The sequence below is a fragment of the Hypanus sabinus genome, chromosome 10 (genome assembly GCF_030144855.1).
Source record: "Hypanus sabinus isolate sHypSab1 chromosome 10, sHypSab1.hap1, whole genome shotgun sequence".
Taxonomy (NCBI): Eukaryota; Metazoa; Chordata; class Chondrichthyes; order Myliobatiformes; family Dasyatidae; genus Hypanus; species Hypanus sabinus.
In genome coordinates this window covers 106,594,322-106,615,339 of record NC_082715.1, presented here as the reverse complement: position 1 = coordinate 106,615,339, position 21,018 = coordinate 106,594,322, and the positions used below count along the sequence as shown (strand labels likewise).

Here is a 21,018-nt window from a genome sequence, read left to right as displayed (position 1 = left end):
GAAAAAAAACCTGTTGCATTTACCCTATCTAATTTAGTATCAAATCTCCTCATATTTTCCCACACTCCAGGAAATAAAGTCCTAAACTATTTAACCTTTCCCTATAACTCAGGTCCTCAAGTCCCAGCAACATCCTTGTAAATTTTCTCTGCACTCTTTCAATCTTATTTACATTTTTCCTGTAGGTATTGGAGTATAAAAATATTATGGTTGCTGTGTAACCAAAACTATGTAGTCAGCTTGCTATGCATGTATCCAAAATGAAATCCTAGGAATGTAGAAGACAATGGTGTGTTAAAGGTAGCTAAAGAGATGTAGTCAGCTTTGAAACTTGCTATTTGCTATGCATGTACCCAATTTAGCAGGAGAATGAAATATTAAGAATGTTAATGAAAGGTAGCTAAGAGATGTAGATTAGAACATGATTAAGTCACGAAGTATTAAGAATGTAAACTTGCTATTTGCTAGAGAATGAAATCTTAGGAATATAAAAGACAATGGTATGTTAATGAGAGGTAGCTAAGAGATGTAGATTAGAACATGATTAAGTCAATGGGACGTACGTGTGAAACTGGAGATTGATATAAAAAATGCTGTGTCCGGGGATCGGTGGGCAATCAGCGACTAGCTCAATGACTGTCTCAGCTTTGATTTGCAAATTAAAGTTTAACCCTTCTTGAAGAATCTTATGTGTCATTTGTGGGGCACGAAAAACCACGACAAAATTGGCGACCACGAAGGGACCGGAAAGAGACCCGCGGAAAGGAAACTGCAGACTGGGGACGCTTCCCAGTCCTCTAGGGACCCCCACAAGGCTAACAGAATAAAGGGTGCACCCAAACAAAAGGTAAGTGCTTTTTGCAACAATTTGGACTAAGAATTCTGTTGGCTTTGGGGAGGTCTTGGAGTCTCAGAAGTGTGGAACCACTGCCAAAGGGTCTCTCCGGTCCAAAGAATCTGGCAGAATTGGGGGTTAACAGAGGAGGCTCAGAGGATTGATCAAGAACACTGCAGTGAGGGTAAGTACAAATAGGCTAATAAGTTAAGAAAAAGTCCACGTGGTGTTGGTAAATCCCTGTGGGTACCGCTTCGAATGAAACGAAGGGCTGAACGGGCAGGGAAAGGAAAATAGAATAGAATTAGAGTAGAAAATCCTCATGGATACCGCCTTAAGAGATAAGGGTCTGAACAGACGAGGTGCAAAGAGCAAGCTCTGTGGGTACCGCTCTGAATAGAGGTCTGCACGGGCAGAACAAAATAGGAAACAAGGACAGTCCAATATATAGTTTAAAGCGCTGGTAGATAGACGATAGACTAGGCATAGAATTAGAGTAAATAATATTATCTAGTAAACGAACTGCGAATCTCTGAAATACCTTAAAAAGAGAGGATAACATGACAGGTAAAGGAACGGCAGTAGAGATTCTGAGCAAAAAATTCCCATTAATTAAATATGAGATCACAAAAACTTCAGAAAAATGGGAAAAAAGAACCAATAACCTGGTCACAAAGTGGCCAAGGGAAGGAACGTTTGATGTAAGTTCGTGCGAAGAAATGGAGGGACTAATTAAAAATTACAAACCAAAAGATAAATCTAAGAAAAGAGGGCAAAAAAGAGAACGAGAACTGGAAGTGCTAAAACTCTTCAGAACAGAGGGAGAAAGGCTGAGGAGGACAGGTAGAATATTAATTACAAGCGAGGAAGACACTCAGGTGCTGGAAAAACAGCCTGTTAGAGAGAGAGAGAGAGAGGAGGGTACGGTGAGAAGCTGGCTTCGGCTCCATACCCGGATGCGAACGAAACAGAAAAACCCCCTCCCTATAATGAGGAAGGAACCCCTAAGCAATGCCCCCTGCTGACGGGGACAGTAAACATGCAGGGAGAAGTACAAGTTTGGGATAATGAGGAAGAAAAAAAACAATACGAGAAGGAAAAAGCGGCGATATGGAAGGAGATACAGGCAGAAAGGATAAAGGTGGAACAGGCACAGAGAGAAATGGAAGAAGGGATTGAACAGATGAAATACTTGAGAGAGGAAAAGGAATATGAGGAGTATCGGTTATACCATAGAAATAAACAGACTAGAAAAGAATGTGACTCATTGGAGGAGCAAGAGTTAAGTAGAGAGAGAGAGGATGCGAGAACTTGTGGGGAAGAAGTAGGAGGCAGAAGCCCAGAAGAGCAGAAGGAGGCGGTAGGGGAGCGACTTGCGGAAGTAGAGAGAGAGCCAGATAAGTTACTGAGAGGGGATTGCCAGAAGAGATGCGAAAAATACTCCAGGGGCCAACCAAGTATTGAATCAAGACAGAAAGGAAGGACTCCACAAGGAGACCGAGGGAAGAAGAGAATCCTGGAGACATTTGTGTGGGAGGCAGTAAAGACATACCCTGAGACAGATGGGGAGTCAGGTGAGGAGGAGAGCCAGGGCAGGTGGGAAGAAGGAGGAAGAATGATGCCGTTGTTAGTAAAAGGATCAGGACAAATGCAGTATATCCCTTGGGGATTCCAGGACCTAGAAGGGCTAAAAAACACTCTGCCCAATCTACATGAAGGAGCAGGGAAATGGATTAGAGCTTTTGAAGAAGAAACAGCAGGACGATTATTGGCTATGGGAGATTTGAAGGCACTGTTGATAAGGTTGATGGGAACCTCCAAATTTAACGAACTAATGGAAATGGCTGGCATAGTAAACTCGAACGACCCAAGAACTGATGGAGACGGGTTTGACAGAGTGAGGCAGAGGGTATGGCAGGCCCTCAGGAAGCTTTATCCACCCAAAGTGGACCCCAAAGCTTTAAAAGGGGATCCACTGGGAGACACTGAAAACCCAGCAGCCTATGTAGAAAACCAGTTGAAAAGGTGGAGACTGGAGACTGAGCAAGAGGTGGAGAATAGCTTATTAATGACCTCACTGTTACGACATAGCATTTTGGATGCAATGCCTCCACAAGTAAAATCCAAACTGGAGGAAGTGGTTGGGTTAATGTCAAAGACCCCACAAGAATTTAGACCCCACGTAGTCCATGCGGTTGAGAAATACCGGAAAGACAAACAAAGGTTGGCTGAACAGCAGGAAGAGGTGCAAAGAAAGTTAATACAAATGCAGCTCAAAGAGCTCAAAAATAAGGAAAAAGAGAAAAACAAAAAGATGCTGCCAGCAACCACCGGTCCAAGTACAGCCATCGAACTGGACAAAGCACTGCTATATGGAGGGACCGATCATACTGTAAGACAAGGGCTGGAAAACCCCATGACAATAATCGTCTTTGGGGGAGCATTCCCACAAATGCCCTATCAGGAACAGACTAAATTCAAACAGCCCAGACAGGACTGCAAGTCCCAAGGAGGGGGACAGAGAAGCTATGGGCAGAGGGGACTAGTGAGGAAACAGGGGGAAAGAGAGGTAGAGAGATTGTGCTGGTAATGTAATCAGCCAGGTCACATGAGAAGAGATTGTCCCTTTACACTACGGCCTGTCACACACCAGCAGGAACCAATAAGAAGGGAACTAAAGTTTAGCCAAGGACCAACCCCCACAGGCCCAAGCGGACCTGTGAACCCCTATGTGAGGTATTAGGGGTGCCCCGAGAACTTGAGTGGGAAGGGACATTACCTAATGATAACAAGGGAGGCAGACGAGGAACCCATTGTTCAGGTTATGTTAGAAGGGCAACTGACACCAATGATGATAGATACTGGAGCCACGTACACTTGTGTACAGCCACAGTATGCCCTTCACCTTCCCATGTCAGGGAAGTTTATTAAGATGGTAGGGTTCTCGGGGAAAACACAGTTGACACAGTGCACGGCTCCAGTGCAGTTGAGAATGGGAAATAAAGAAATTGTTTTGCCGGTGTTAGTATTTAAAGGAATTCCGATTAATTTGTTAGGCAGAGATTGAAACTGGAATTAGGGCTGAGTGTGGAAAGAGCAGGGGCTCAATTGATAGTGCGAGAAGACAAGAAGGCTAATGTCTTTTGGATAGGAGACATCGCAGATCAGATTCAGGAAACCTGGGAAAAATGGCAAAAGGGCGTGCAGGCTATATTACCCAGGGCTGTAATGCCAAAATCTGAGCTACATTGTACAGTGATTTTTGACGAGATTCAGAACAGGGAGTTAGAGGAGAGATGGCACCTGGAGGTATGTACCCAACAGGACCTGGAAGGGGAGGCTGTGATAATTGGAAAGCAAGGGGCAGCTTTACAAGTTAAGTGGAACACCTTTTTAGAAAAATGGTACAGGATACCGGAGGCTGCGCCCCACATAACATTGTTGGTAAACAAGGGATATCAGTCTAAAGACTTAGGACCCTTAGTTAAGAGTGTTGAAACCGTAACAGTGTGGAGGAAAATCACTCCAGAGGTGTGGATATCAGAAGATAACAATTGCATTAAAATAATGGTAAGTGTAGATATGGTAGGAACAGTTAAGAGAGGTTGAAATAACTCCCCAACCACACCTGCCAGCAGAAAGATAAAAGGTTAGATGAGCTGCCGTCTATTCTGTGGTCACAGCATGACACGGACGTAGGGAAAATAAAAACAGCTAGTCCGGTGGAAATAAGGCTAAAAAGGTGAGCAATTACACCCAGGAGACCACAATACCCTCGAAGACCAGAAGCAGAAGAGGGAATAGCATCGACAATGCAGGGGTTGCTTGAGATAGGGGTGCTTAAAAGAACAAACAGTCCATGCAATACCCCGTTGCTGCCGGTCTTAAAAGCAGATAAATCTAAGTGGAGATTGGTGCATGATTTGTGAGCGGTAAATGATGTGGTAGAGGACTGGCCAGCGGTAGTCCCCAACCCACACACACTTTTGACTAATGTTCCACCAAAAGCAGGTTACTTTTCAGTGATTGATTTGTGTTCGGCTTTCTTCAGCATTCCTCTAGCCGATCAGTGTCAGTATCTGTTTGCATTTACTTACAGAGGTGCTCAGTATACCTATACCAGAATGCCGCAAGGATTTAAACATTCACCACACATTTTTAATCAGGTATTGAAGGCAGATCTAGAGGGTATACCATTGGAAAGTACATTGTTACAGTATGTGGATGACCTGTTGATTTGCTCCCACAGTAAGGAACAGTGTGAGCAGGACACTGTAACTCTGTTAGAGAAGCTGGCACACGGAGGACATAAAGTATCCAAAAAGAAACTGCAATTTTGCGCGCAGCAAGTGGAATACTTAGGCAGGGTAATATCCAAGGGAGTGAAGGCGATAGCACCAGATCAGATTGAGGCAATAACTAAGGCCCCCAAACCCCAGACTGTAGGGCAGATGATGACGTTTTTGGGAATGGCAGGGTACAGCTCAGATTGGATAGGAGAATATGCTGAGATTGTGGCACCTTTGAGAAAGATAATGAAAGAAGCAGGACATACAAATTTGAAGAACGGCTTACAGTGGAATGGAGAGGCGGAGATAGCTTTCAATACTATTAAGCAGGAATTGCAGTCAGCACCAGCATTAGCTTTGCCCGGCTACGAGAAGGTTTTTCATTTGTATGTATCCAACCGACAGGAGGGTTATGTCAGTGGTTCTAACACAAAAGACAGGCACAGGAAAAGCAAAGCAGCCGATAGCATACTATAGTACGAAACTAGATGAGGTGGCTCAGGGGTATCCACCCTGTTATCAGGGATTGGTGGCACTGTACTATGCATATGGAAAGGCATCATCTGTAACCCTGGGCTATCCTGTGACTCTGTACACACACCACAAAGTAGCAGAATTGCTGGAAAGAGGGAAATTTGTGTTGACGCCAGCCAGGATAGCAGCGTATCAGATGCTATTGACATTTCCAGATATAACTATACAGAGATGCACTACCAGTAATATAGCCGATTTTGTCCCTTTAGACAATGAAGGAGAACCCCATGATTGTGTAGGGAAGACGATGGCATTTGCCAAATTGAACGCAGATTTACGGTCAGAACCACTAGAGGATGCAGATAAAAAGGTTCTGTTCGTAGATGGCTCTTGTTATAGGGACTATGATGGAAATCATGCAGGGTTCTCAGTAGTGAAGCAGGATCAGTTGAGCTATAAGATTATTAGGATGGAGTCCTGTCCCCAACCGTGTTCCGCCCAACTGGCGGAAATCAAAGCCCTGACAGCTGCGTGTGAAATGATGGAAGGTGAGAAAGTAGACATCTATACTGATTCGGCATATGCCCATGGAGTATGCCATTTGTTCAGGGCAGTGTGGAAGCAGAGAGGTTTTAAAAAAAGTAATGGAGATCCCATACAACATTGTAAGCAAATTCTAGACTTAATAAAAGCCATAATGAAACCTAAAGCATTGGCTATAGTAAAATGCCAGGCACATAAAAAGGGAAATGATGTAATAACAAAGGGAAATCAAGCTGCGGACGAGGCAGCCAGAAAAGCGTCTGGATGTACATCAGCTGTCATTGCCCCCCAGGTAAGCCTAACTCCAGAACCTGAGGTAGAGGACCTAATTGAAATACAAGGTAAGGCAACTTTGGCAGAACAGACAATGTGGAGAAAAAGGGGGGCCAAGCAGAACCCAGAAAGCTTGTGGAGCATGGAAGACGGTTTGTTGGTAGCGCCCACCCCTCTACTGACGATTCTGATTTCAGAAGCGCATGGGATGGACCATTGTGCAAGGGGGGAAGTGATAAAGAAAATAAAGAAGGATGGTTTTTGGTCACCTTATTTACAGGCTTCAGTGGACTTTGTCTTGTCACAGTGCGAGGTTTACGCACAGAATAATGTTCGGAAAGGAATTACAACCCCAATGGGTCACATTCCTGTACCTGAAGGACCATTTAAACATCTATCGATCGATTACGTAGACATGATAAAGACAGTGAGAGGGAAAAGATACATGCTGGTAGTAATTGATCGATTTAGCAGATGGGTGGAGGCGGTACCTTCAAGAGATCAAGGGGCAAAGACAGTGGTAAAATTTCTGACAAATGAAGTGATCCCAAGGTTTGGAATACCTACAGAAGTTAGCTCAGACAATGGTTCGGCTTTTATCCAGAAAGTGGTCAAATTGGTACTACAAGCGCTGAGGATAAAGCAAAGATTTGGATGTGTATACCACTCTCAGTCACAGGGCATGGTAGAGAGAATTAATGGAACCCTGAAAGCATTGGACTGGCTGTTGGCAGAAAAAGGAGGAGTTTGTGTGATGTTTGGAAAGAAGTGCTGTACTTTTATACCAAATAACACTAGTCCAGAAGGATCGTTTACTAAGGCAGTGTATAAGTTGAAAAGTCTAAGAAAGGAAGTTAAGCAGAATGCAGGGTCCAGACATCAGTTATTTGACTGGTTAGAAAGTAGACTCGGAGGATGGGGAGCATGGCTGACTAAAATGGCAATAACTGTCAGTATTGTATTGTTGAGCTGTGTGATTGTGCTGTGCTGTTTTCTTCCTTGTCTCAAATCTCTTGTATTGCATGCTGCAACCAAACAATTTCCAATGCTCGTGGCAATTACTAAAGCAAGCTTAGTGGGGAAAGAAACACCGAAAATGTATCGTTACAGCCTACAACACCTGCAGGATGAACAAGAGCAAAACGACAGTGTGGGAGTAGATTGTAAGGGCTTCTGAGTTTTTTTCCCTGTCTCAGGTATAAAGGGACAGGTTTTTGGCTCAGCGGCCCAGGGTAACAGGGAGAGAATACTTTGAGGTCTTGGCGCAGAAAATTATAGATTAACCTGAGATTTGGGAATAAGTGCTTGAGTTTATTGGGGCTTTTGTCCGCGGACTCTTAGGTAGGTAGGTGATCAATATTCCAAATTAGATCTCAAACTTCAACGTAACGTCCCAACTCCTGTACTTAATACTTAGATTTATGAACACCACTGTGCCAAAGCTCTCTTTATGACCCTATCTACCCATGACTCCACTTTCAAGGTACATCTGTATTTTCCAATCCCTCTGTCTACCATACTCCTCTGTGCCCTACCACTCACCTTGTAAGGCCTACCCTGGTTGGTCCTCCCAAAGTGTAAAACCTCACACTTGTCTGCATTAAATTCCATCTGCCATTTTTCCAGTTGGTCCCCATCTTGTTGCAAGCTTTGATGGTCTCCTCAGTCCACTACACCCCCAATCTCAGTATCATCCACAAATGTGCTGATCCAGTTATCATCCAGATTGTTGATATAGATGACAAATGACCACAGCACAGATTCCTGTGGCACACCACTAGTGACAGACCTCCAGTCAGAGAGGCAGCCATCTACAACCACTCTCTGACTTCTCCCAGAAGGCAATGTCTAATCTAATTTACTACCGCATCTTGAATGCCAAGCAACTGAAACGTCTTGCTCAACCTTACAATAATTTTCCCACTTCTGATATCAGGCTCACTGGCCTATAATTTCCTTACTTAATAACAGAACAACATTAGCTATCTTCCAATTCGCCAGCAATTCACCCGTGGTTAAGGAGGAACAATTTTGTCTTTTATGATTCTTTTGCTCTATCTATAGAAGCCCCTGGGATTCTCCTTTAGCTTGTCTGCTAGAGCAACCTCATGCCTTCCTTCAGCCCTCCTAATTGTATTCTTAAGTGTTCTCTTGCATTTCTTATACTCAAGTACCTCATTTGCTCCTACCTGCCGATACTTCTTTTTCTTAATCAGGGCCTCAACATCTCTCAAAAACCAAGGTCCATAAGCCTGTTAATCCTTGCCTTTTGTTCTGACAGGAACATACAAACTCTATATTCTCAAAATTTCACTTTTGAAGACCTCCTATTTACCAAGTACACCTTTGTCAGAAAACAAACTGTTCCAATCCATATTTGCCAGATCCTTTCTGATAACATCAGAATTGGCCTTTCTCCAACTTAGAATCTCAACCCAAGGACCTTTTCCACAAATCCCTTGAAACTAATGGTACTGTGATCACCAGATGCAAAGTGTTCCCCTACCCGTACTTCTGTCACCTGCCCTGTCTCACTCTCTAACAGGAGGTGTAGAAGGAAATGTTCCTCAACACATCTGACAAACTCTTGTACAGTATGGGAGTCCCAGTCAACATGTGGAAAGACTATCACAACATTATGTTTCTTGCAGCAGTCCGTGATCTCTCTACAAATTTGCTCCTCTAAATCCCGTGGCCTGTTGGATGATCCCAATAATGTGGTCATACCTTTCTTATTACTCTTATTCTACCAAAATGCCTCACTAGACGAACTTTCCAGTCTGTCCTGACTGAAGACTGCCATGTCATTTTCCCTGACTAGTAATGCCACCTCTCCCCTTTTAATCCCTCCCACTCTGTCATGTCTAAAAGAATGAAACCCCAGAACAACACACACAAAGTGCTGGTGGAACGCAGCAGGCAGCATCTATAGGGAGAAGCGCTGTCGACGTTTCAGGCTGAACCTGCTGCATTCCACCAGCATTTTGTGCGTGTTGCTTGAATTTCCAGCATCTGCAGATTTCCTCGTGAAACCCCAGCACACTAAGCTGCCAGTCCTGCCCCTCCTGCAAACAAGTTTCACTAATGGCTACAATGCCATAATTCCAGTGCTGATCCATGCCCTGAGTTCATCCACCTTTCCTACAATACTCCTTGCATTGAAATATACTCAGCTAGGAACATTAGTCCCACCATGCTCGACCTTACAATTCCCATCTTTGTATGTAGGCCTAACAACATCTTTCTCCACAAACACTCCACTATCTGTTCTGGCACTCTGGTTCCCATCCCCTGTAACTGAGTCTAAACCAAACCCCCCACCCCACCCAGCACTAGGTGATCCAGGCCATTGATATAAGTGACAAACAACAGACCCAGACCCAGTCCCTACGGCACATCACCAATCACCCTCATGACCACTCTCTGGCTTCTCTCATCTCCTTGCTGTAAACACTGTGTTCAGTGACCCACCTGTTCACAGGTGCCAAGGGCCTCCTTGCCCAGAAAATGCTTGCTGCATCCGATGGATTTCGGGAGGTGTCGGGGCCTCACCGGTTCAAAGTCGAGTCCCCGGCACAGGTCAAAAAGCCAGCTCCTAAACCAGGACAGACAGTGAGACAGAGTTTCTCCAGCCACATAAATCCAGACTGCGAGGCTGACTCCTTCCTCCAAATTCAGATTTATTAATCATACGTACTTTGAAACATACAGTGAAATACATTGTTTACATTAACAACCAACACACCCAAGGCAAGTCTTGCCACACATTCTGTGCCAGCATAGCATGCCCACAATGTTCCACAGAACAATGCACGCAGCAAAAACTAGTTCCTTTCCCGTTCCTCCAATGCACCCAGCAAACCCAGGACAAGCAGCCCCAACCTGAACGATGAATCTGACCCCTCCCCCATTTCCCATACAGTGAGAAAGACCCTTCCCCACCCCAAGACCCAGACCCAACTCTCCCACACCCCTGACTCAGGCAGTGAGATGACCCTGCAGGGCTCCACCAAGGCTGCTCTTACCCAATTTTCTCCCCAAACCTTGCTTGGAGCTGTGCTTCAGGGAAGGCGCGGAGCTGCCCCATGTACTCGATGTTCAGCAGCTGCGAGATGGAGTCTCCCAACTTGCCACCGAGGTTACGGCTGATGGACAGGCAGAGACAGTCAGTCAGTGGTTACACTCAGGCTTTAGCAAGGCCCCTTTGACAAAGTCCCTCGTGAGCAGCTGGCATTCAGAACCAGCTAGACAACTGGATCCAACACTGGATTACTGGGTGAAGCCAGAGAATGGCTTTCTCTCTAACTGCAGGCCTGTGAGTAGTAGTGTGCCACAGGGATCAGTATTCAGTCCATTGCTGATATCATCTACATTGTGATAAATTGGATCAGCAAGTTTGCAGATGATAACAAGATTGGGGGTAGTAGAGAGCAAAGATGGCTAACAAAAAGCTTCTGCTAGGATCTTTATCAGCAGGGAAAATTGACTGAAAACGGCAGATTGAATTTAATGCAGACATGTGTGAAGTGTTGCACTTTAGGAGGACAAACCAGGGCAAGACTTATACAGTGAATGTTAGGGCTCTGAGGTGTGCAGTGGAAACTCAGATCCATAATTCCTTAAAAGAGTCATAAAAGCTTTTAATACATTGGCCTCCATTAATCAGGGCATTAGGTACAGGAGTTGGATGTTCTGTTGAAGTTGTATAGTTGTGAGTCCCTATTTAGATTATCGTGTGCAGTTCTGGGCACCCACCCAGAATAAGCTTGAAAGAGTACTGAGAAAATTTACAAGGATGTTGTCGGAACTTGAGGATCTGAGTCATAGGGAAAGATTGAATAGCTTAGGACATTTTTCCCTGAAGATAGGATAATGAATGAAGATTTGATAGAGGTATATAAAACTCTGAGGTGTATAGATAGGATGAATGCACACAGGTTTTTCAGTGAGGCTGGAACTAGATGGTGGGATGTAAAATAGTGCTCAAAGCTGAAAGACCTAAAGGTACATAAGTCACCCGGACCAGAGGAACCCAGACCTAGGGTTCTGAAAGAGATAGTGTTAGAGATTGTGGTGGCATCAGAAATGATCTTTCAGAAGACTGGAAAATTGCAAATATTACTCCACTCTTTAAGAAATTATAGACAGTTAACCTTACCTCAGTGGTCGGTTGTGAGTGTGTCTGTGCCCTTAACTCCTGGTGGAGTCATCAGGGCACCATCATGACAAGCTTTTTGCACCGATCTTTTTGGTGATTGCTCATCGTACGGTGTGTCTTGAGCATCTGAAACCTGGCAAAGCCCATTGCTCTCCAGGTTTTTTTTTACAAGTTGCTACAAGTTTTTTTTACGAGTTGCTAGCTCGACACTCAACCCAGGCATGGATGGACAGCATGCAAGGGAGCTGGCTGGATTTGAACTCGGGACCTCTCACCCCGAAGTCCAGTGCTGATGCCGCTATGCCACCAGTGTTAGAGTCAACTGTTAAGGATGAGTTGATGGAATACTTAGTGATGCAGGACAAGAGAGTACAAGGTCAGCATGGTTTCCTTCAGGAAAAATCCTGCCTGACAAATCTGTTGGAATTCTTTGAGGAGATTACAAGTTGGATAGATAAAGGGGATGCAGTAGACTTTCTATATTTGGACTTTCAAAAGGCCTTTGACAAGGTGCCACACATGAGGCTGCTTACCAAGCTAAGAGCCCATGGTATTACAGGAAAGTTACTAACATGGTTAGAGCATTGGCTGATTGGTAGGAGGCAGGGAGTGGAAATAAAAGGATTATTTTCTAGTTGGCTGCCAGTGACCAGTGGTGTTCCACAGGGGTCAGTATTGGAACCACTTCTTTTTATGCGGTAAATAAATGGTTTAGATGATGGCATAGATGGCTTTGTTGCCAAGTTTGTAGATGATACGAAGATTAGTGGCGGGGCAGGTAGTGTTGAGGAAACAGGTAGGATGCAGAAGGACAGACAGATTAGGAGAATGGGTGAGAAAATAACAAATGAAGTACAATGTTGGAAAATGAATGGTCATGCACTTTGGTAATAGAAATAAATGTGCAGATTATTTTCTACACGGGAAGAAAATAAAGGAATCGGAGATTCAGAGGGACTTTGGTATCCTTGTGCAGAACACCCTAAAAGTGACTTGCAGGTTGAGTGAGGAAGGCAAATGCCATTTTAGCATTCATTTCAAGAGGTTTAGAATACAAGGGCAAGGATGTGATGCTGAGGCTTTAAAAGCCAGTGGTGAGGCCTCACCTCAAGTATTGTGAACAGTTTTGGGCCTCTCATCTTAGAAAAGATGTCCTGGCATTGGAGAAGATCCAGAGGAGGTTCACGAAGATGATTCCCGAAATGAAAGGCTTATCATGAGGAACCTTTGATGGCTCTGTGTCTGTACTTGCTGGAATTCAGAAGGATGGGGGGGATCGCATTGAAACCTTTCAAATGTTGAAAGGCCTAGACAGAATAGATGTGGAAAGAATATATCCCATGGTGGCAGATAGGACAATAGGGCACAGCCTCAGGATAGTGGGGCACCCTTTCAAAACAGAGATGCGGAGAAATTTCTTCAGCCAAGTAGTAGTGAATTTGTGGAATTTGTTACCACGTGCAGCTGTGGAGGCCAGGTCATTGGGTGTATTTAAGGCAGAAATTGATAGGTTCTTGATTGGACACGGCATCAAGGGTTACAGGGTGAAGGCCAGGAACCAGGATTGAGGAGATAGAAAAAACGGATCAGCCATGACTGAATGGCGGAGCAGACCCAATGGGCCAGATGGCCTAATTCTGCTCCTATGTCTTATGATCGAATAAAATATTTAAGTTAAACCTAGGGAGAGGGGGAAATTATTCAGAGTGTGGTGAAAGTGCAGAAATGCCCAGGCTCAGAGTCTAGAGATACACCAGAATGGGTTCTCCCCGCATCCACACTGGTGACGCCCACCCATGTAGTCCTCTCCACCTCTCCCCAGTGACCATGAGGTGTGCAGGGGTGCGATGGAAGCTGGGGAGGAGGGACGGATCGTGGAAGAGGAGTTCCTCAGCAACTGTAGTGTTGTAGGGAGATAGAAAATGGAGCTGGGTTCCCCAGTAACCATGAGATGTAGGAGGGAAGCTGGGGAGGAGTTTTTGTGGGAGGAGGGATGGAGAGTGGGAAGGGGAGGCTCTCCAGTGACTGTGGGCTGTGGGACTGGTTACCAAGTGACTGTGCAGTGTTTAAGGGTGAGTTTACTATACACTACCCCAGAGCTGCAGTGATTCCTGCTGCTGTCGGAGAGGAAGGTTACACTAGGGCTGAGCGCAATGGGGCAGATGAATCAACTCACATCTTGCTGATGGGCAGAGAATCGAAGAGCTTGTCCACCGAGCCCAGGGGCAGCAGCGTCTGTCGGTTTGGCTTGTTCACACCACAGCTTAGCTTGGCCAAAACCTGCAGGGAGCCAACAGCCAAGGATCAAAACCCCTCCCAAACCACAACCCTTCCTACCTCCACACACACCGATGGGTCAGATGTCAAACCCCCTCCCAAACCACAACCCTTCCTACCTCCACACACAGTGATGGGTCAGATGTCAAAACCCTCCCATCCCACACCACACTGATGGACAAGGTCAGCTGATCCACACAGCTAACACATGTAGGCTCCATGATGAGGGAAATGGATCTATAACAGTTTTGGTGCCAGGAGGCAGAGGGTGGGATGGAGGGGTTTCTTGGACTAGAAGTTTATGTTCCATAGGTATAGATGCTGGAATCTCTGCTGTTTGTGATGTTTATTAATAACTTGGATACAAGTGTAGGATGTACGATTAGTAGGTTTGAGAATCAGTGGCTTGTGGATAGCAAGGAAAGTTGTCAAGGTAACACCAAGATACAGGTCAGATGGAAAGCTGGATGGAGCACAGATAGATAGAATTTAATCCTGATGAACATGAGGTGAAGCATTTTGAAAGTCAGATGGGAGTAGGGCATATACAGTAAACAGAATGAAGAGACCCAATAATCCACATCCATAGTGCTCTAAAAGAGGAAACAGGTAGAGAGGGTGGTTTTAAAGGCAAATGGTATGTTTGCCTTCGTAGGCCGGGACACAGAATATAAGAGATGGGATGCTATATTGTTACTTTACAATACAATAATTATGTGTGCATTTCTGTTCCCCACACTATAGGGAGGGATATGGTTACACTGTAATAAGGTAGCTCGCCAGGATAACACATACAAAATGCTGGAGGAACTCGGCAGGTCAGGCAGCAATTATGGAAAAGTATAACAGTCAAAATTCCAGGCCGAGACCCTTCTTCAGGACTGGAAAGGAAAGTGCAAGATGCCAGAATAAGATGGTGGGAGGAGGAGAAGGATGACAAGCTAGAAGGTGATAGGTGAGGGGAAGGGGGAACACTGTTTGGATTGGAGGACTTGGAGAGATTGGATAGGCTGTGCTTGTTTTCATTGGAGCCAGGTGGTTGAGGGGCGAGCTAAGAGAAGAATATTAAGATTATGAGAGGCATTGGTAGAGTAGATAGTCAAAAACTTTTTCCCATGGGAGGGCATCAGAAACTTGAGGGCACTGATCTAAGGTGAGTAGAATGAGTTTTGAAGTGGACCTGAGGGGAAAGTTTTTTTTTTATACACAGTATGTGGTTGATATCTGGAATGCACTGCAGGTGAGGTGGTAGAATCAAATACAATCACTATGTTTGGAGGACATATCAATAAGTCCTAATGTGGGTAACTGGGAATAGTATTGATGAGGAGGGATCAATGACTAAAGGGGTCTTTTCTTTGCTGTAGAGGTCTCTGTTCCTGTCCCTGGGAATGGGTTCCAGACTAGCGTCGAACTGGTTTCAATCCATAGTCATACCTTGTTGTGTGAGATTCCAGCTGAGCATCTGTATCCGGTTTCTGCCTCCACAGCTGCCCGCATCCGCTCGACAATGACTGCACCAGCAGTAAGCAGCAGCTCGAGGCTGTTCTGGCCCATGTCCCAGGGCAGCAAATCCAACCAGGCCTGCAAGCCCTCCTGCCGCACCTCCTCTGTGGGAGAGACACAGCCAGGGCACAACTCAGACTGCCCTTCCCCTACCCCTCCCAGTCCCCTTGACCAGAGTCTGAAGGAGCCCAGGACACTCATCCTGGTCAGAGACAGCCCAATCCCTACCATGTACACCAACCACCCTCTCCAGCTTAGGCCCAGTGATTTACACAGCAATCCACACAGGGCATTCAACTCTGGCAGTCACAAGGAGTTGGAGGAAGTGGAGGAAGGGACAAAGAGGGAGGTGTTACACCTGGAGTATTGTGTGCAGTACCGATCGTCCTTTGACAGGAAGGATATTGAGGCTTTAGAGAGGGTGCAGCAGAATGCTGGCTGGACTGGATGGCTGTAAGGAGAGATCAGACAAACTTGGGTTTTCTCCAGAGCGGCAGAGGCTGGGGGAAGATCTGATAGAGGTTTATTATATCATGAGATGTAGACAGAGTAGACAGCCAGGATACTTTTACAAGGGAGAAATTACAAATACTAGGGAGAATAGGCTTAATGGGATAAGTTTTAAGGGGATGAGTGGAACAAGTTTTATTTTAAACAGCGTGGGTGCCTGGAACAGGCTGCCAGAGATCATGGTGAAAGCAGATATGACAGGAGCATTTAAAACAGCTGTGACATCATGTCTAAGCCTCACACAACCCCTTCACCTTCCTACCTCTCCCTAACCACCACCCCTTCACCTCCCTCACCCTCCCAGCCCCCTCACCTCTGTTGCGGCCTGCGTCCTGTTCCGTTGAGGTGCCCCTGTCTCGGGGGAACCCCTCCACAAAGGTGCTCCGGAGTTGAGCCTCTGCCCCCACCCGGTTCAGCGCCCCCGGCTGCCGCAGGAGACGCTGGGCTTCAGCGGTCAGGTCAGCGTAAACCTCGTCGATGCTGGCCCGCTCGATCACAGCAAACCGTGACATCACTGCCACCACCTCTCCACTGGCCTGGCGGTATCTGTGTCAGAAGGAGGGATCACTCCTCAGTGACTCACAGCCCCAGCCAGAAGCGGACAGTCCTGGGGTAGAGGGTCCCAGTAGGTCCCCACACCCTGGCAACAGGGGTGTCCGGGGGAGAGAGAGGGAAAGGTTCACAGGGTGGTGATCCAAGGCACCATTTCAATCACAAGGTAAGCAGAGCAGGCGAGGCTGCTGTCCTGGGAAGACAGGGGAAAGGAAATACAGAAGAATTTTAGGAAGGGTGTGTGTTATCACTGGAGTAATGCTCAAGGAAGCCAGAGAAACCCAGTGAATCAGCCAGCATCTGTGGGGGAAAATGGACAGTCAATGTTCCTGGTCGAAATCCCTCATTTGGGCTGGAAAGAAAGCAGGGAAATGGCCAGAATTAAAGAGATGGGGGAGGGGAGCAAGAGCTGACAGGTGATAGGTAGAGCCAGGTTGTGGGGGTGAGTGTAGTAGGCACGGAGGGTGCAGTAGGCAGTTGGGGAAGGGGTGCAATAGGGCTGCGGGGAGGAGTTGTAATCAGCATGGCGGGGTGTAATAGGTGCGGGGGGGAGAGACAAGGAGTGATAATGGAAAGGTGGAAGGTGACAAGGGCTGGAGGAGGAGAGAATCACACTCATGCCATCAGGCTGGAGAAGACCAAAGCAGAGCACAAGGTGTCCAGCATCAACTTGGCTCTTCTCACTGGACTCAGAGAGCAGGAAAATGGGGGCCAGCTGACAGTGGCTGGCTGTGAGATGACGCACCCAGAGAACTGGACTATCAGGAGAACTGTGGTGTGGGTGAGGATAATTGCAAAGGGACAGAGAAAACCCACAGGGAAGGGAGGGGAATTGGGCTGCGGAAGGACAGGCAGGGCCACGGGGAAGAGCTGTGGGGAGCAGGGAGGGAAGGAAGGAGTGACCCTTACTTGCTGAGGTCAGCCTTGCCATGTGCCTCTGGGATCCGAGCCAGCAACAAGCCAGGGCACTTCTTGGTGGCTTCCACCCCCCTCATGCCTCTCTTCACTCCATAGGCCCGAGCTTCATAGCTGACAGCAATAATCCTGCGAGAGGGCAGAAACAAGGCTTTAGCGGGACAATACCCCAGGACTGGAGGTAAGTGCAATGTGATTCTCAGTCGGTAGGGAGGGAGACATAGCAGGAATGGTGTGGCCTGGCAGAGGATCAGGGAACATTAGGATCCTGGTCTGGGGGTCTCTGAAAGCAGCTACTCTGGGAGGTAAGGCGGTGAAGGACGAGTACAGGATGCTGACTTCCATTACCCAAGGCAGAGAGGTCATGACACAACTTGATGAAACATTGGCCAGACCTCACCTACAGTCCTGTGTGTAGTTCTGGTCATCACACTATGGGAAGGATGCAACAGCCCTGGAGAAGGTGCAGATGAGATTCACCAGGAGGGTGCCTGGGATGATGGGTATCCGTTCTGAGGAGCGACTGGAAAGGCTGGGTTGATTCTCCGTGGAGAAGAGAAGGTGGTGGGGGACCTCAAGGAGGGGCAGACAGGAAAGACCCTCTCCCCACAAGTCAGATCTCATAATAGATTCAGGCAAGAGATTTAGAGAGGATCTGAGGAAAAATATTTTCCCCTAGATGGTGACTGGAATTTGGAACATGCTGCCTGAGGGAGTGTTGGGGGCAGAGACAATCACAAGGTTTAAATAGTATCTGTTATCAAGTTCTGGTAAATGGGTCCAATACAGATGGATTGCCAAAGGACCTGTCTTTATCTGTCTAACGTTCATTAACTTAACATATACAAGGTCTCTTTGACAGCTCATTGTATTTATAAATTTAAACCAGTTGCAGCATGATCTGAAAAAACTGAAGAGGAGAGGACTCTGCCCAGTACCTCACGGGCACTTCCCTGCCCACCATCGGCAGTATCTACAGGAAGCACTGCCTCAGGAAGGCAGTGTCCATAATCAAAGATCCCCACCATCTGGGCCACGTAATCCTCTCACAGCTACCACCATGCGGGAGGTTCCACAACACCAGGTTCAAAACAATGACTTCTCTTCAACCATTCAGTACTTGAATCAACCAGCTCAACAGTAATCACTGCAGCAATTCTATGGCCACTTTAATTTGCACTGAAATTAGTGTCAGTTATTTATTATTATTATTGTATTTGTACAGTTTGTCCTCTTTTTCATATTAGTTGTCAGTCTGTGTGTAGTTTTAATTGATTCTATTGAATTTCTGTTCCATTCTGAATGCCTACAAGATTATAAATCGCAATAAATGGTGATACATGCATACTTCAATAATAAATTTACTTTGACCTTTAAATTTGTTTTTCCTTTTCTATTTTAATTATAAAAATGTGTATAATTATACACACAACAGACACAAAATGCTGGAGGAACTCAGCAGGTCAGGCAGCATCTATGGAAATGCTGTTTATCTTGTATGCTGCTGTTTGCCTTTCACCTGTGCCTACATGTAGTCGTGTGGTAACAATAAACTCTGATTGAAAGTGAATGGAGAGGTGACCTTTGTTTCTGATCTAGCCCAGGGGTCAGTGGGGTGTACAGACTTACCCACCGCCTTGCCAAGTTTTGTACTGGACCACAGCACAGGGCTTGCCCCTCAGCTCAGGGTTGGTCTTCTGTTCCACCTGCACATAAAAGCAATCCATGTCCACCAGCGCCACCACCCGCTCCTTCCCTCTGTCCACGGGCATCAGCAGCCTGGGTATGGGACGACAGAGAGACGGGTAACAGCTCAATGCTAAATTTCTCACCTCGACTCTCAAACATCCTAGCACCACATCCCCCCAGATGTCCCATCGCTGTGACACCCCCCCCCCCCCCCCGACACACCCCTGGCCAAAAATCAACTCTCAGATATCCCCATCCAGACTCCAGCCCCTTAGACACCCCTCCATCTGTCAGTCCCTCAGATACCCCCCGCCTAGTCCCTCAGGTACCTCCCCCACCCCGACATCCGTCCCCTAGACATCCCTCCCCAGACGTCCGTCAGTCCCTCAGACACACCCCGCCTAGTCCCTCAGATACCCCCCCACCCAGTCCCTCAGATACCTCCCCCACCCACACGTCCATCTGTCAGTCCCTCAGATACCCCCCACCCAGTCCCTCAGATACCTCCCCCACCCAGACGTCCATCTGTCAGTCCCTCAGATACCTCCCCCACCCAGACGTCCATCTGTCAGTCCCTCAGATACCTCCCCCACCCAGACGTCCATCTGTCAGTCCCTCAGACACACCCCCACCCAGATGTTCGTCTTTGTCACACCCTGATACCCCACTCCCTGACGTCCCGTCCCTGAAACCCCCCAACGTTCCTTCCCTCAGACAACCCCACTCCCCCCACCAGGCGTCCAGTCCCTCAGCCAACCCTAACCCCCCGACCCCCACGCGTCCAGTCCCTCAGACACCACTTGCTCAACCGTTCTGTCTATCAGACCCTCCCCACCAACACTCACTCAATCCCGCCAAGACACCAGTTACAAATCGCGCGGTGTCGGGAAGAAAGGAGTGGGAACCTCCCCTCGCAGCGCCCTCCTGTGCCGTGGATGAGCAAGCCGAGCGGGGCGGAGGAAGCGGAATCTTTCCCTGCGATAACCCTGTGCCAGGATTGGCTTTGCACACAATTCAACCTCTTGTTTTTGATCATTTTAAAAACTGTAGATGCTGGAAAACTAAAACAGAAAATGCTGGCGAAGGGCTGCAGGTGATACGATATTAGAGTTATGGTGAATAATGAAGAAGATTATCCTAGGTTACAAATCAACTGCAAAAGGAACAGCAGACGGAATTTAACTCGGGCAGGTGTGACGTGTTACATTTTCAGTAGTTAAACCAGCGCCTTCGTTGGGTCGTCATGTTATAACTGTACAAGTTGTACAAACTCTATGTTCTATAACTCTTCGTTCTACGTAGCACAGAAGCAATCTCTTTGGCCTCACGGGTCAATACCGACCAAAGTTTCTATTTAACCTTTAATCCCTCCAGCCCTTTCCTATCCATGTACCCATTCAAATGTCCTTTAAACATTGTACAGTACAGGTATTAGTACCTGCCTCAACCACTTCCTCTAGCAGCAGCTCACCCTCTGTGTTGAATAATGTCCCCCAGGTCCCTAAATGATTAATACCAAAGTGAGCATAGCCCCGTGCTGTGGTGGGGCGTACAATTTTTTTAATATTAATATTAATATTTTTAAACGTACATAAGAGGGCTAGATACTGTAGAGAATAACCTGGGAGCAGATGAATCTACGCATTTCAATGTAAACAATGCCATAGGAGGAACAGGCAACAAACAGCCTGTCACTTTGACACCTTAGTAGAGGTCAGTACACACCTCTTGGCAGACACTTCCAACAGTGTTTGAGGAGATTTGGTATGTCACCCAACACCAGCAAATTTCTATAGATGTACATTGGAGAGCATTCTGACAGGCTGTATGGAGGCTCAACAGCTCAGGGTTGCAAGAGGCTCAGCCATCTCCACCACTGAGGGCATCTTCAAGAAGGTGGCATTCATTATGCCACCAGGACATACCCTCTCCTCGTTACTACCATCAGGGAGGAGGCACGAGAGTCTAAAGACCCAAACACAATGTCTTAGGAACAG

At 46.6% G+C, this 21,018-nt stretch overlaps 1 protein-coding gene across 4 annotated transcripts in view; it reads right to left on the bottom strand.

Moving 5' to 3' along the window:
* Positions 1-20,074, bottom strand: part of polh (polymerase (DNA directed), eta) — a 51,087-nt gene extending 31,013 nt beyond the window's left edge. For 3 of the 4 annotated variants that reach the window (XM_059982530.1, XM_059982529.1, XM_059982528.1), the window contains exons 1-8: positions 19,867-20,072; positions 18,962-19,111; positions 17,327-17,461; positions 16,179-16,411; positions 15,287-15,459; positions 13,749-13,852; positions 10,440-10,559; positions 9,886-10,009 (exon numbers count right to left, since the gene is read on the bottom strand). In XM_059982530.1, the coding sequence (XP_059838513.1) occupies positions 9,886-10,009; positions 10,440-10,559; positions 13,749-13,852; positions 15,287-15,459; positions 16,179-16,411; positions 17,327-17,461; positions 18,962-19,111; positions 19,867-20,057 (1,230 nt within the window). In that variant the 5' untranslated portion in view covers positions 20,058-20,072. Of the gene's footprint in view, positions 1-9,885; positions 10,010-10,439; positions 10,560-13,748; positions 13,853-15,286; positions 15,460-16,178; positions 16,412-17,326; positions 17,462-18,961; positions 19,112-19,866 lie in introns of all 4 variants that reach the window. The other variant, XM_059982531.1, reaches the window with a different exon arrangement.
* Positions 20,075-21,018: the final 944 nt, after the last annotated feature.